Genomic DNA, 15,437 nt, shown 5'->3' with positions numbered 1-15,437 from the left:
TTAGCAATACTGAAGCATGGCAAAATGTTCCTTATAAGCGACTTGTCGTTATTCAGCTTCTAAACTTGTTTTAATAAAGACCCCCCTCTTCTAATAAGTTTTACATGTGATCTTGTATAAAAGAAGAAAATAAAGAAATAAGGGTCATTTCTCCTTTTGACCCCATCCCTTTTATAGTTTTGTCACTTGAGCTGTAAGGGTATGGCATCAGGCTACGAAAGATGGTCATCAAATCATAGCTTCCTTATTTGGATAAAGAGATCAGATGGCACATTTATCTATTTGAATAACCGACAATCATTTTATGCTTTATAAAAATGATAATGAATAATGCATTTATTCTATTTTTCTCCTTTTTTTATTATATTATTATTTATAAAGAATGAATTCAGTTTGCCCTATTTTAAATGATGGAACACAGAATATAGAATGGATCTATGTGAGTAGAAAACAAAATAGAGTTACCATGACAACCACATACTCATATAAATAAACAAATAGAACATATTTGGACAGTGTGTTTATGGATGGCAAGAATCCATTAGTGTCCTATTGGGATACCTATCCATTTTTTGTTGGCTCAATGCACAAATGCCGTAAGTGTCCCATTGACTCTATTATTAGTACAAGATATTAAGACTTTTTTCCTCTCCTTAGTCAAGTGATAAAAAACTATAAGCTGCGTGATGCTGAGGGACTTAGCTTTAGCTTCCTCACTGTTTGGCTTATTGGAGATGTTGCCAATTTTATTGGATGCGTTATCACAGGTCAATTGCCATTTCAGCTCTACTTATCCATTTACTATACCATCATTGATACTATCCTCTGCGGCCAGTGGTTATACTATGTTAAATATACCGACAATCGTCTTAGACGCTGGTTTGATCAAACAGATGAACCCAAGCTGAATATATATCCAACTTTTAGCCAAGGCATTGCCAGAAAAGAAAATTTGAATGAAACCAGTTCTCTGTTGTCATCCACATCCAAGCAAAAGAATTATGTCACCATGATGGTTCTGGCTGGATTTTACTATACCTTAAACGATAACAACAAGAGCAGCTTTGTCACTCAGAATGAAGACTCGTTTATTTTCACTCAGGACAATACTATCTGGATTGGTAGATTCTTTGCTTGGCTATGTACCTTTCTCTATTTATCATCAAGGATACCACAAATTTATCAAAATTTTCGTCGTCGATCTGTTGAAGGATTATCCATGGCTCTCTTCTTTTTTGCTGCCATGGGAAATTTAACTTATGTTCTCAGTATCTTTACGAACCCACATAAAACTCGTGCAACCATGTTAGAAGCTGTACCATATATTATCGGAAGTGCTGGTACTCTCATGTTTGATGCAACCATCTTTTGTCAATACGCTTTGTTTAGTCAAGCCAACAAAAGAAATCAACCATTAGAGATTGATGTATAAAACGATTTCTTGTAAATATTATAAATAGACATTGATACCCCCCTCCTCTTCCTCCTTTTTGCAAGACATATATTCCCCTTTTTTTAAATTAAACATTATTTAATAAAAACTCACTACAAAAAAATTAGCAAAAAAGAAACCAGAAAGGAACTTATCTTCGAACAGAACCACTATTTCGCTGATGGTATAAAGTTTCCAATTCTGCTTCAAGTGCCTTGATCTGTGCATGTCTTGTTTCGAGGTCCTTATTTAATCTATCACGTTCAGCCACTAACTGTGCTTCCCACTGACGGAATCTGTTTTCCTCTTTCTTGACTTGTTCTGTAAATTCCTTTCGAAGTGCTTCTTCTTTTTCCCTGTGTTTTGGATTTTCTACCTTGACAACCCTAATAAAGAATCAATAAAAATGATCTTCTTATCCCTTGATGGACTTACTTGGGTTCACCGAATTTACGGGAAGCCATTTCGTGCAGGCGATAATTTTCATAATGCTCCGTTTCTGTTGTTTCAATGAGATCAGACATATGGGAACGAATCAAGAGGTGTCGAAGCTTTTTAAAATCACAGTGATCTTCGTTTTCGACTTCAGCCACGCCCCAAAAGTACGCACGGCCTTTGACTGTACGACCATCTGGGGTCTGCACCTCTTGGGTAGAGCCAATGATGGAGAAGGGCATGGCAGCCATGATATCCTTGTTCAGTTTGGTCACTTCTTCGTCCTCACTTTCAATCGGGCACTGGTATACTTTGATATGGTTTGCTTCAATATCTTGGCGAATTCTTTCCTTGAAAGCAGCAAGATCCTTAGGTGTAAGCGTATCTGCCTTGGCAACAACAGGAATCAGGTTGACACGAGAACCCAGACGCTTCATGATTTCAATATCGAGTGGCTTTAATCTAATATTTATTAATAGAGTGACTTATTTACTCTTTTGTGATGTTTTACCTATGACCAGTGGGTCGAATAAAATATAGACAGGCATGTACTCGCATGTCAAATCGATTATTTCGATCAGGTTGTTGCTCTTGTCGCATATAACTCTCGTGTTGATCATCAATAAATTCTGTAATGGGCACCCAACTGTTATGACTGTTCACATAATCACCAAACCCAGGTGTATCTATAATGCTCAACTTGACCTTGAACTTTTTCTCTTCAATTTCTGAAAAGAAGGTTGAATTATGAAATATATAAAAAAAGCAATCTATTTTTACCTGTCTTTGTGATTTCGATATCAACCGTTCTATCTAATTGTTTGGACCATCGTTTGCTTTGATCTTTGGGCTCTTTAATAATGGTTGTAAAGAGTGTATTGATAAAGGTCGTCTTTCCCAGTCCAGATTCACCACAGACCATGATAGTGAAGTTGGTTCCTTTATTGGTGACAATCTTGTGTCGTTGGTTAGGCAAATGAGCAATACCAATGCCCGAGGTCGAGACAGTGACAGGTGACATTTATTTGATGAAAGGAAAGGAAAAGAAGGACAAGGAAAAGAAAAGAAAAGAAGTTTTATTTTTTTTCTAATTATGAATGTTACACGAGATAAAAGAGGATGGAATCATGAATTGAACAAGGGTGGCGTTACTTGTGACTACCGCCATTTTGTTGCTTATTACTGTCTTCTGGCCAATACACAGCAAGTGGTCTTGCCGTTGTCATAAACTTATTTTCACCACTTTATATAGGAGAAAGTTACGTGCTATGGCTGTGTGTGTGTGTATACATGAAAAGGTGATGTACGACTATTATTACTTTTGTTGCCATGACACAAATATGGTATTTATTTGCTGGTCTACTACGACAAATTCAATGTGATTTATTACGTCGTAAGTGGGTTAAATTCCATATTTAGTCTTCAGTGTATTCACACATTCAATGTGAAATGCAAAGGCACGCTCTGATTTTCCTCTTTTGTAGTCTACTTGCTACGCCAGGTGGTTAACAAGTCCTTCTGTGGTAACAAGAAAAAAAAAGCTGTCGTATTAATTACAAGATGGGTATATATACACTATTTATTCATATTTATAAACAGGAAGGAAAAAAGAGAGAAAAGGATGCTACTATTTAATACAATGAACTGGAGACCAAGTCTCTTTGGATAAAATCGTCTGCTTCATTCTTTGACAGACCATGAAGACTTCTCCTTGGTATCATATGTTGTCTTGCTCGGACTATAATTTCTTTATCTTCAATAATCGAGTTGTGAGTTTTGTTGGTAATTGAGGATCGTACTGAGTTTAATAATCTTGATAGCATAGTAAAATTAAAGAAAAAGCGTTAAAGTGTGGGGTCATATTTATAATGGTTTAAACAGTTGAAGATGAGTCACCTCACTTTTTGTAAGCAATTCTTATTGGTCAGATTGTGGTCATCCGTATTTGCTTATTAAGGGTAAACGATTAACCACAGCTTCGTCTTCTTTCTTTATGCCTTCTAAACATGACGATGATGATGCAGTAGCTGCACAGCAAGAGAATGAGACGATTCAATCATCTCAAGAACAAGTAAAGATGCTCACCTAACAGGAATAGTGATTTTAATGAGCTTGTAGCTTTTTTATACAGAAATTGACGATCTGCAGGCACATGGCATAGGTATCGCGGATATAATAAAGTTAAAGACTGCAGGCTTATGCACAGTCAGAGTAAGTAGATATCGTATGTTACCATGATCTAATGTCTTTCTTCAAGGGAGTTCAAATGACCACCAAAAGAGCTCTACTCAAGATCAAAGGGCTTTCAGAAGCAAAAGTAGACAAGATCAAAGATGCTGCATTAAAAATAGAGGCAAATACAAGTTACACACACATATATGTTTGTCATGCCTAAACCTTTTTTCAATAGGGACCTGGATTTGTTACAGCCAGGCAAGTAGCAGTTCAAAGAGAAAAAGTGGTCAGAATATCAACGGGAAGTAAACAACTCGATTCTCTTTTGGGAGGTAAGTGAAAAGCAAAGCTATACATGTTGTTCATTTGATGTGTCAATAGGTGGAATTCAGACCATGTCGCTCACTGAAGCGTTTGGTGAGTACAGAACAGGCAAAACCCAGTTGGCACATACACTCTGTGTGCAAGTACAGCTATCGTCTGAAGAAGGCGGCGCCAATAGCAAAGCAGGTAAATCTCTTCATCATACACTTATTGTCCTTGTGGCCGACTTTTTTGTTTTTGTTTTATAAAGCCTATATTGATACCGAAGGCACTTTCCGTCCTGACCGTATTTCAGCCATTGCTGATCGATATGGAGTAGATCCTGATGTCGTTCTAGACAACATTGTTGTTGCCCGTGTATGGAACAGCGATCAACAAATGGAACTCATTTCAGAACTCGCAGCTCACTTTGCCGAACAAAGGGGTGCCTATCGTCTGTTGGTTATTGATTCGATTATTTCGCTATTTCGCTGTGATTACTCTGGTCGTGGAGAATTGGCCGATAGACAGCAAAAGCTTAATCAAATGCTTAATCGACTACAAAAGATCTCAGAAGAGTATAATATTGCAGTATTCATGACAAATCAGGTCTCATCCGATCCAGGAGGTAGTCAAAGTTATCATGCAGTATAGAGGTTTGATTCTTTTTGATACAGGCGGTATGACCTTTGTTGCTGATCCAAAGAAGCCCGTAGGAGGGCATGTCTTGGTAAGCTATTTTGTTTTCATGCTGTTAAACATACTGACTTTTGATGCATAGGCTCATGCGTAAGTATATATTGATCATGTATTCCTTTATCTCATATCTTTTTAGATCATCTACACGCATTTACTTACGAAAGGGACGAGGAGAAGAAAGGGTTGCAAAGTTATTTGATTCACCTGACATGCCCGAAAGTGAAGCGACGTATGCGATCAATAGTGGTGGTATTGTTGATACCTCTCTTTAATCTCCTTCTTTCCATCTTTTTTTTTATTTATTTATTGCTTCTTTTTTAAATCACCTCTTGCATATTTTCTACGCTGAGCTAGCATGTGCGAAAACAAGACAGGGAAACCTAGCATATATTTAATAAACGCCCCTTATCATTGCATAAATTATCTTTTTTATGTACCTGGAATATAAATAAGAGCAACAGCAATGAGACCAAAGTAATAAGCTGGGTGAATTGCCTTGGCATAAGGTAAGGCTTGATAAACCATCATCATTTCAGAAAATACGCCAAGGGGATAGAGGACAAGGAAGAAGTTGTATCGCGCCCAAGAGATCAAACCGGGTACACCTCCGCCTGAGAGGTGGAAGATATAGAATGCGTATCGCGTACATTCAGCAATGGACCAAGCGATGACCATGGTTGAGAAGGACCAGTGTGTATGAATTTCGGGAACAAAGTAGTTGACTCCCCAGACGAGGAATAAACGAGAAGCAACTTGCATCAAGGTAGTCATAATGGGTGCTCTTACAAAGCCCAAGACACTATGGAGAACCTATCTTGTTATGAGTATTACTCCAACCAACAGTGTTGCTTACCTCGAATAAAGCAGCTGTTTGAACATAGCTAAGCGAAGGCCAGACGAGGTCAAACACGCCTTGGTAATCACCTTGTTTCTGGTATAGTTCAGAGACGGTCAAGTACAAGATCCAAAACCAGCCGAGAAAAGAGACTTGGTTGTATGAAAGAAGATACCATTCAACAAAATTTTTAGGCCCTGGTGGAGCAGGAGGACGTTCGTTTGGTTGGGATGAGGTTGAGCCTATTCTCATGTCATTGCTTCATCGCGTTATAGAATCATTCTTTCTTACCTTTGGACATGTTGAACAAAAGAACCAAAAAAAAAAACTTGACCCAACATATGGAGTTTATTTTAAACTCAGAATTGGGGGCGGTCATCGTTCGTATGTCCACGTGAAATCAAGTTATCTGATTCTTTATTCGTATTATTTATCAGATCCAAAAGATGACGGAGGCATCTTGTGCCCTATTTTTTTGTCCGTATTATATAAATAAAGGAAGTCCTCCATTTCCATTTTCTTTTTTTCTTTTTATTACTATTATTTATTTAATATGTCTGGAGAAAAAACACCTCTACTACCTAAGCAAGACTTTGGTTACAGAGATATCAATAGTGATGATATTAGCAGCAGTAGCATGAATACAAAGGTTGATGTTCAACAACACGAGTATGTAGAGCCAACGAACCAACTATCAGATCAACCATGGAAATACAAGATAGTTGCTTTACTATGTGCCATGTTTTTAGCAGGTATAATGATTACCCTTCATTTATAATAAATGATTAAGCTTTTTATTAAAAGTGGGCAGCCATTTCGCTGCACATACTCTCGGTGCAATGAAATCCATTATCAAAAAGGTAAAGAACAAGGGACATGTTTGGTATTTTGATCATTCACCCTTTTTTGTTGTTTGCATTTAGGAATTCAATATATCCAATTCTCAGTATGGAACCATTCAGTCCAGCGTATCTATAGTCAATACAGTTTTGCCACTTATCGGCGGTATCTTTGTTGACGCTTTCGGTACCATCCCAGGGTCGATTGTAACCACAGTATTGATTGCTATGGGTAATATCTTGGTAGCAGCATCTACCTCAACAACTAGTCTATCAACCATGATCTTTGGCCGCGTTCTTTATGGCATTGGAAGTGGAACAGTCGTCATTGTACAAGAAACGATACTTAGTCAGTGGTTTAAAGGTCGGAGCCTTGCTGCCGTCATTGCACTGATGATGACGATCAGCCGACTTGTAAGTAAATTATATGTATAAATGTTAAAACAGATGATAATATACATCGCCTGACGTATAGTCTTCCTTTTTGGCTCAAGCAACTGTTGTCCCTATCGCTAGCTGGCTAGGTTGGTACGGTTACGGTTTCTGGGTAAGTAATAAAATACGATATTCTGTAGCAGACAAGACATTTTAGGTTACTCACCACGCTATGTATAGTTTTCGGCCTTTCTTTGCATCTTTTCATTTCTAATCAACTTGATTTACATTGTTCTTCTTAAACGCGTATTATCCAACCAACAAGGCTGTCAAGTACAGCAGTCAGTTCACAGGCGAAAATCATTTAGCTGGTCTAAACTCATGTATTTGCCGCATTCATTTTGGCTCATTGCCTCCATGGAATTTTTGCTTGGTGGTGGATGGGGATGCTTTTTACATATCAATAGCGAATATGTCAAGTTCCGTTTTGGGTTTAATGATCGAACAGCTGCAGGCGTTGCAAGTGTTGCACAGGTGCTGCCTATCTTTTTAATGCCTATGTTAGGCATCTTTGCAGACAGATATGGCAAACGTACCTGGATGAGTAAGTGCATTAATTGGATGTATCATATGGCGACAGAGATTAACGCCACCAAATAGTGATCGGAAGCGGTGCATCCTTTTTACTAGCCCTTCTTCTGTTAGAATACACGCCCATTCACCCTATCGTTGGTATGATCAGTTTTAGTGTAAGTTTGGCATTGGGTCCGGTCGCTCTTGTTTCATCCGTACCTCTCATTCTGCCCCTTTCTCTTGTTGGCACCGGCATGGGCCTTATCAAGTCAGGCACCAATGTTGGCGCCTCTATATTTGATATCTTGACTGGTCTCTTACAGGATCACGATGCCCACAAGGGATACGAGTCAGTCATTGACTTTTTCATTATTATCGTGACCTTGTCCATATTATCAGGCATCACTTTGCTGATACTAAATCGCATCATGTATGATAATCTCCTGGATGCCGCATCCTCAGCCGAGACGAAGCAAGAACAGCTGACTGAACGACTCAAGTCTAATTACTTTTATGCCGGTCTTTACATTGTCCTAGTTATCGTGAGCTGGATCATGTTTATACGTTTTATTTTTAAATAAATCATGTGCAAATCCTTGGTGTTCATATGACATCATAGGAAGACAATAATCCCTTGTTTCTGTTGGTACACTTAAAAGAATTACCCTAAGAGAAAGTACACATGATGATGATCAAGCTACTGTGCGCTTAAAAGTAGGCGGGTATTATTGAAAGAAGTTTTAAATGAAAAAGATGCCAAAAGTGGAATAGTAGAAGAAATTCTGTTCAAAATGTTTCAACTAAAAGATACAGCTAGTCATACACTTTTCCTAGAGATAGCTAAGTCTCTCAAATCATTTCACGCGTTTTAAATAGATATTAAGTTTATTTTTTCATTTTTTCATTTACATTTATAATAAAAGTGTACTCCTTTCAGTTCTCAAGACAACAACAGTCTTGGTTAACAGGATCAACCACGGGAAGGTAAGAGTACATATGATCCCAAAAAAATAAAGGTATACACTGAATGTCAATGGTGTATACACCTTATAAAAGGAGTGATATATCAAGACTGAACTTATACATCTGAAAAACTTAGAAAGTACAAGATGAACAACCCCAAACCAATAGATTTAGGAGAGCCTCTGCCCCAGGTAAGAGGATCACTGTCCTTATCAGCCGGGTTGGCAGACTGCCAACAAGTAGCTATCGATATGCCCAACCTCGTCTACCAGTCGTCTCACAAGCTCAGAAGAAGGTTTTGACTCAGCAAACTACCCAAAGTAGCTTTTGGTTTGATACCGCCTAGTAACAGCATAAGCATTTATTTGAGTAGCCACACTTAGAGAGCATTTCTCTGTTCACAGATAAAGGGCAAAGCGGTTAATCACATAACAGGGCCTGGTCCCAACCGATGTAGCCAGCCCCGAATCTGCAAGTCACTTGAATCACCAACATGACCGTACTAGGGTTACAGCGTGAACAGAGAGCGTGTCCAGTCCTCTAAAGGATGGAACAAAGCCAAAACACAAAGCATCTTCACAGGGAGAAAAAAAGCAAGGAGTATCTGTAAAGAAAAGAAAAAGAAAAAGGAAAAAAAAAGGTAGGTCAGAAATACTTCAAAGCGTTGACAGTCGATTATTCAAATGATGACATTTTATTGGCTAATATTCTTCAATAGTCCGTCTTTGTTTATGCACGTGCGATTTTCAATAAAAGGCCTTGGTTAGCTGATAGAGACTTAAGACTAGTCTACCTTTAGTGTATTTGAAAGAACACTTGTAAAGAAATAAAATGGAATGGGGTTATAGAAACGCACCTATTTGCTTTGAAACACTGTACAAGCTTAAATCAGTGAAATATTACTCACAGTGTATTATAAAGTGAGCCAGAAAGAGTTACTTTCATAGACTACCCTCTTGAATCAAAAGCACCCAGATTACCATTTTAGTTTGCAATGAGACATGGGTATATTTGAAAATAGGTATTCATTATTGAACATAATATATTCAAGGCTGTAATTAACGATAAGAAGCATATTGATCAGTATGCGTACAATTCCTTAATTCCAAAGCTGAATTAATTATGATGATATTCACCAAATAGCTTACATGGTGAAACAGTAAAAAAAGGATTTGCTGCAGGACATTTCATTGTTTGAAAAGTGAATAATGAAATCAAGACTTTTTTCTCCTGCACTCTCCCTCCCCCTTTTTTTTTATTATTTTACCTTATAAAACCCAATTATAAATACTCCTATCCGATAATCCCATTCTAACAAACCACAGACAAATGAAGGCATTTTTCCTCTTTCTCTCCATTGCTAGTATGTTCCTTGTTACCGGCGCTATAGAGCAAGAATGCAGATTTAAATTCTATTTTAGTCACTGTCCATCTGATACTTTTGAAGTAAACCCTGTTCGTTGCTGTAAAAACGTATAACGGATTCATTATGCTTTTATTTATTGATATACACATGGCATAGCCTTTTAATAATTCATGCAAAATAAAAGCTTCCTTTATAATATCAAACACTGGAGTAATGTTGTCGATAAGTAATGCCTTGGTCAGTTTACCCTATATGACTTCTTTAAAAGTCTTTTTGTTACTATAGCAGCAAGTAACTGTAAGCTCTTAAATGAATCATACCTAGCACATTCAGGAACTGCTACTACAGCAGATGTGTAACCGGATCGTAGATTAATTACTTTAGCTCATCTATATTAGAAAGTAGTTTATTTTTACCCATATAATATGTTTGAATAGCCCCCCTCAGGGTTTTGACCATGTGAGGGGATTTTTTTTTGCTCTCTCGGCTTCGCACACTTGCAAATAAATCAAAGCTAATCTGACGTACTTGGATCCAAATGTTGCGCATAGGCGTTGTTCCTGTCATAAGACATGTGTTTCAGGCAAGGCTTATTTACACGTGTTAATACAGTTATAGATTTTCATTAATTCCACTAGTCTTGGTGATACGAACACCTTTCTTAATTAGTACTTTATCCTTCTTTTTTGTTATTTACACAGCACATATGCATAGCATCTGCTCAGTATGTGATGTAAGCAATTCAATACGCACAGAAAGTGGCATTAGGCACGCCACATCTACGCAAAATTATGTACAGCCTTTCACACATTACACCTGCCATATTTACCCTATAAGCACCTCATCTTATTAGAAAGAACATTACAAAAAGACTAATCATACAATGTATTATACTTTAGCAACACATCATGCTCAATTCTAATTGAACATGATTAATCCATGTAAAGCTCCCGTTTTCATGTAAAATGATGTTTGTTTGTAATAATGATCTTTCTCTCTTGTCTTAATACATAATAAAAACGTCATTAACGTATACTTCTCTTATAATTTCTATTGTTGTGTAGATGTGGCGTGTCTAATGCCACTTGCTGTGCATATTGAATTACTTACATCACATATTGAGCAGATGCTATGCATATGTGCTGCGTAAATAATAAAACCCTTATTTAGCGCCAGCAATGACATTATAAAATTCGGTTGATTAAAGAGATGGTTATATACAAATGGGACGATGTATTCTTACGAAATTATACTCAAATTCTTAAAGCTCCGAGATATAATAGCTCCATCAGAGTCTCAGTTTTAGCACGAAAATTAGTAACTGATGTACAACAACTACACAAGGCCTTGGCTTTGAAAAACAAGCAGTGGTCAACTATGCTGTTCAATTTATATAGTTTTTCATGTCATTTTTTCTTGGGTAACGTTTTTTGTAACCACATTATCGACCCCACCAATGCCATATCGTAACCATTATCAATTGGATGGTCTATTCTCTCCCTCACTCATTAGTATAGCTTTCTTATATATGCTGTACTGCAGCTTTTGTAATGAAGTGACCAAATCAAATTCCCTTTTTTGGAGTAAACTCATCTCGAAAAAGCAATACAACTATATCTAAAGTCCGAAGCTTTTTTCAAAAAATTATCCAATGGAGGGTGTAACAACCTACTCTTTCTTTCTTGTACAAAATGTTTCAGGACAACACTACATTTGCCAATCGTTGGAGTATAAGACAAGCAAATAGCCGACTTCACGCTCTTGGAATACAGACAGCACTTGAAGAAGATTTGAGTCGAAAAATTCAACATGATGAAAAACTAACCACAGGCATTGCCATTCCATTAAACGACCTTAATTCCACAAACCCATATCTTACCAGCATGCCCATGATACAAAAACCTTCAAAGGGTACAGTTCGCAGCCTAAAGACAAAAACATATGGGTTCAAGGACCCATTTGCGGTTGCACCCATGGAGGCATGGCAAGAAATTAAAGACTACAACCTGAGAGTGAACGGATTGCCTACGCTAGAACAAATGATGCGCTTGAACACATACAGTCCATTAACTCAGTCGCACTTTTCGACATTTCTAAGACGTCGAAAGGCCCAACAGAACCTTAGCTTCTTGATGGAACTTGAAACACATGATAAACTCTGGCGAGCGTATCTTCAGAGTGTTGATCGACAGAATCGACAACGGCTCTCTCGCTTTTTAGAATCAGCTGCAGAAAAAGAAGGAACAAAGGATAACACGATGGTCGATTTACATCAGATACTCTATGTTGAGACACCCGATACAGAAGACTTGCTTTCACCACTACCCCTACCACCACAAGGAAATCATTATGCATCTCGTACAGCAGCCAGCGACAAATCATTGTCTCGTCAAGACCTCATTGATAACGCAACTCGTATCTACAACACCTACTGCTCACCTACAGCACAACGAGTACATTTGCCTGAGGATTATAGAAGAGCATTGGAAGAACTGGTTGTACACAGCGAACGACCTGAACCTGTCGTCTTTGAATCAGCTAGATCGCACGTGTTTGAGATCCTTAATGTATTTTATTATCCCCTCTTTGTTGATTACGTCCTGCACAAAAACATCTCCATAGGCATGTCTAGATTGTGTCTTGGTTTAGGCACACTTTTGCTCACTCTTGCCTTTTCGATTGAACTCTCCCTTATCTTTTTAGCTTCCTCTACTTCACGATGGCTTGCTCTTATACCCTTCTTTTTTGGATGGTCAGCGTTATTAACAAGTATTACTGAATTTGCTTGGTGGTTTGGTATTAGTAGCGTTAGGTAAGCATCTCCTTAAATGTGATGATCTTTGTCTCCTCCTTACTAATAATAACTTGTAGCGAGGTCCAGTTCATGGTGTATTCGGACATCCAGGATGTCATCGTCAAAAAGATACATCGTAAGCGAGGATGGCTCTGGTTAGCCTTTATCATTCTGCTGTCAATACTGAATACACTTATCTTTGTCTTTATTCCTTCACATCGATTATAACTTATTTATCTCCTTTTTTTTTTTTTTTTTTCAAACAACTTTACATATTTATATAGTTCAATACATTCATTGGCAAAGTAGTAGTAGTAATAATAATAAATAAACATGAACATAAGATAGAATGAATTGATCTTGGCTTTGTTATAACGAAAGTGGGAGGGATTCATTGAATTAATAGTGCCACATGTTGGCCTTGGTATAGCCTAAGTAATCCTTGATTGATTTCAACCGAGGGTGAGTTGCCACGTTATCTTTCACAGCCTGGTCACAGACAGCCGCGGCAACAGTAGCCGACACTTCTCTGATCCGGCGCAAGTCAGGATAGAGATGTCCTTGGCTACGTTCTTTTTCTGTGAGTGAATCAGCTAGAGCCACAGAGGCACGAAGCATGATGCGATCGGTGATATAGGTCGGGCGAGAAAGGATAGCGCCTAAACCAAGACCAGGAAAGATGTACATGTTGTTACCTTGACCTGGCACACGTCCTCCATAGGGTGGAAACGCTGTACCTGACGCAAAGAGGACTTTGTCTGTGGCTTTCATGGCATCTTCAAAGGTACACTCTGCTTTGGTAGCTGGGTTGGATAAAGGAAATATGATGGGCTTATCGTTTATTTGACCCATGCGTAAGAGGACTTGAGGAGTGAAGGCGCCCGGGGAAGAAGAGAGACCAATGAGTGCTGTGGGTCGTATTGTGTCGATGATTTCGTCTATCGAGCGAATCGAGCGATAGTCTTGTCGGGCATAGTAGACCTTGTGTGGAGCCAGATTAGACCGGTCAGCTGTGACGAGTCCCTTTGAATCGCAAACGTAAAAGATTTTTTTAGCTTCTTCTTCCGTCATGCCGTGTACTGTCTGGAAGTAGTCCTGGATCTGTCGTGCGACACCAATTGCGGCTGATCCAGCGCCATAAAATAGGATACGATGATCCCGAGTCGTCGTCTGACGGAAAGCATTGATAAGACCAGAGAGAATGACAGCGCCGGTTCCTTGAATGTCATCATTGAAACAGAGCCTACGTTGTCGATGACGTTCGAGAAGTCCAAATGCATGATCGCTTGAAAAATCTTCAAATTGAACCAAGATCTCAGGGAATGTACGACAAAGAGCATCAAGAACTTGTTCGACAGCAGCGTAGAATGTAGCATCATCAGGCCTCTGTGTACGCTTGCCAAGATATAAAGGATCATTCAGAAGCGATGTGTTGTTTGTACCAAAGTCAAGCACTATCGGCAGCGTCTTGCGTGGATCGATACCTGCACCCGCCACGTAGAGCTGAAGCTTGCCCAGACTGATAGGCATCCCGTTCACGCCAAGATCTCCCAAGCCTAAAATACGGGAACCATCGGTGATCACGGAGATATCCGGTGCCTCGCCTGATCTTTTCTTGTAATCGGCCATAATCTCTTCCAAATGAGAAAGATCATCAAGGGTGATGTACAATCCATCAGGTGTACCTAACCCATTCAAACAAATAAGCATGGATCTTGTATCAAATATGTGTTTCTTACCTGGCGTGTGAATAAAAGGGTAAAGATCGGAAAACCTCTGACATGCTTCACCTACGGTTGGGGTATAAATGATGGGAGCAAATTCCTGCAACAGAATGTCAAAAAAAGGAAATTGATCCGCGTGTGGGAAATAAGCATACCTCGATATGATCTGTGACGAGTTTATAGAATAATCTCGTGTGATTTTGACGAAGTTGAGCCATAAACATGTACTTATCCAAACGTGTTGGCTTGCTCCTGATGGCTCGAAGAGCTCGTTCAGCCTGCTGCTCGGTAGTTTCGACGACAGCAGGAGATTGGCCTCGTATGGATAATCTCTGACGAACATTCAGAGGTAAAGATGTGCCTGAGAAAAAAAAAAACAGAGTTTTAATTAAACATATAGCCATTGTTTTATGTGATATACCAGTATTATAATAACCAGAAAAGACATGATCTGGTGCAATGATGGACTCGGTTGTGTCCTGTCTGAGGGAAGAAGCAATCGAATAAGACCTAAGAGGGAAACGACTAAGGAATCGAGTAGAACGCGCTGTAAGATTCATGATTTATAAAATATATATAAAAAGCAAGGAAGGGGTGCGAAGTTCTTATACGAAAAGGGATTCATTTCAAAAAAGGGCTGACGAATAGGAATCAAGATACTGCATTCCGAATCATTTGTATACATGTCCAATCAGGTTACCTGAAATAACCTTTGGGATGAGCTGATTCTCAATAATGAGTCTTAATAGTCATTGTGAGGGGAGGGATGATCCAAACAGGAATTGATAAAAGCAAGTAGATTGAATTAAATGGAATGGCACAACAAAATTATCAAGGTCGTCATTTATACAACAAGATGATAAAGGATATTTTATTGTCGAATAAAAAAGTGGCATAATAAAAAAAAATAAAGTGACAATGACG

At 38.5% G+C, this 15,437-nt stretch overlaps 6 protein-coding genes across 6 annotated transcripts; 3 read left to right on the top strand and 3 right to left on the bottom strand.

The window, feature by feature from the left end:
- The first annotated feature begins 367 nt into the window (after positions 1 to 367).
- Positions 368 to 1,645, top strand: RHIMIDRAFT_106224 (uncharacterized protein). Its single transcript, XM_023605180.1, has 3 exons — positions 368 to 439; positions 502 to 596; positions 658 to 1,645. The coding sequence occupies exons 1-3, from the start codon at positions 383 to 385 to the stop codon at positions 1,430 to 1,432; spliced, it is 927 nt and encodes a 308-aa protein (XP_023468513.1). The 5' UTR covers positions 368 to 382; the 3' UTR covers positions 1,433 to 1,645.
- RHIMIDRAFT_235560 (putative septin) lies at positions 1,584 to 2,888 on the bottom strand (the record flags this gene model as incomplete). Its single annotated transcript, XM_023608377.1, has 4 exons — positions 1,584 to 1,818; positions 1,868 to 2,329; positions 2,379 to 2,595; positions 2,648 to 2,888. The coding sequence occupies 4 exons, from the start codon at positions 2,886 to 2,888 to the stop codon at positions 1,584 to 1,586; spliced, it is 1,155 nt and encodes a 384-aa protein (XP_023468512.1).
- A 2,459-nt stretch (positions 2,889 to 5,347) lies between these two features.
- On the bottom strand, positions 5,348 to 6,180 carry RHIMIDRAFT_235558 (protein tyrosine phosphatase; the record flags this gene model as incomplete). Its single annotated transcript, XM_023608376.1, has 4 exons — positions 5,348 to 5,424; positions 5,482 to 5,854; positions 5,898 to 6,121; positions 6,171 to 6,180. The coding sequence occupies 4 exons, from the start codon at positions 6,178 to 6,180 to the stop codon at positions 5,348 to 5,350; spliced, it is 684 nt and encodes a 227-aa protein (XP_023468511.1).
- Positions 6,181 to 6,279: 99 nt separating this feature from the next.
- On the top strand, positions 6,280 to 8,614 carry RHIMIDRAFT_224548 (MFS general substrate transporter). The gene is made up of 6 exons (XM_023607506.1): positions 6,280 to 6,631; positions 6,684 to 6,739; positions 6,803 to 7,132; positions 7,194 to 7,265; positions 7,334 to 7,697; positions 7,754 to 8,614. The coding sequence occupies exons 1-6, from the start codon at positions 6,433 to 6,435 to the stop codon at positions 8,245 to 8,247; spliced, it is 1,515 nt and encodes a 504-aa protein (XP_023468510.1). The 5' UTR covers positions 6,280 to 6,432; the 3' UTR covers positions 8,248 to 8,614.
- Positions 8,615 to 11,682: 3,068 nt separating this feature from the next.
- On the top strand, positions 11,683 to 13,048 carry RHIMIDRAFT_290439 (uncharacterized protein). Its single transcript, XM_023613739.1, has 2 exons — positions 11,683 to 12,807; positions 12,867 to 13,048. The coding sequence occupies exons 1-2, from the start codon at positions 11,687 to 11,689 to the stop codon at positions 13,015 to 13,017; spliced, it is 1,272 nt and encodes a 423-aa protein (XP_023468509.1). The 5' UTR covers positions 11,683 to 11,686; the 3' UTR covers positions 13,018 to 13,048.
- A 6-nt stretch (positions 13,049 to 13,054) lies between these two features.
- Positions 13,055 to 15,140, bottom strand: RHIMIDRAFT_276253 (uncharacterized protein). Its single transcript, XM_023612614.1, has 4 exons — positions 14,935 to 15,140; positions 14,669 to 14,874; positions 14,529 to 14,613; positions 13,055 to 14,474 (listed from the first exon to the last, which is right to left on the bottom strand). Exons 1-4 carry the CDS (start codon positions 15,071 to 15,073, stop codon positions 13,189 to 13,191), a joined length of 1,716 nt encoding a protein of 571 aa, XP_023468508.1. The 5' UTR covers positions 15,074 to 15,140; the 3' UTR covers positions 13,055 to 13,188.
- Between the last annotated feature and the right edge of the window lie 297 nt (positions 15,141 to 15,437).

Source organism: Rhizopus microsporus (assembly GCF_002708625.1).
Source record: "Rhizopus microsporus ATCC 52813 unplaced genomic scaffold scaffold_4, whole genome shotgun sequence".
Classification (NCBI taxonomy): domain Eukaryota; kingdom Fungi; phylum Mucoromycota; class Mucoromycetes; order Mucorales; family Rhizopodaceae; genus Rhizopus; species Rhizopus microsporus.
Note: the sequence above shows the minus strand (reverse complement) of the source record. Positions and strands in the feature narration are given on the sequence as shown.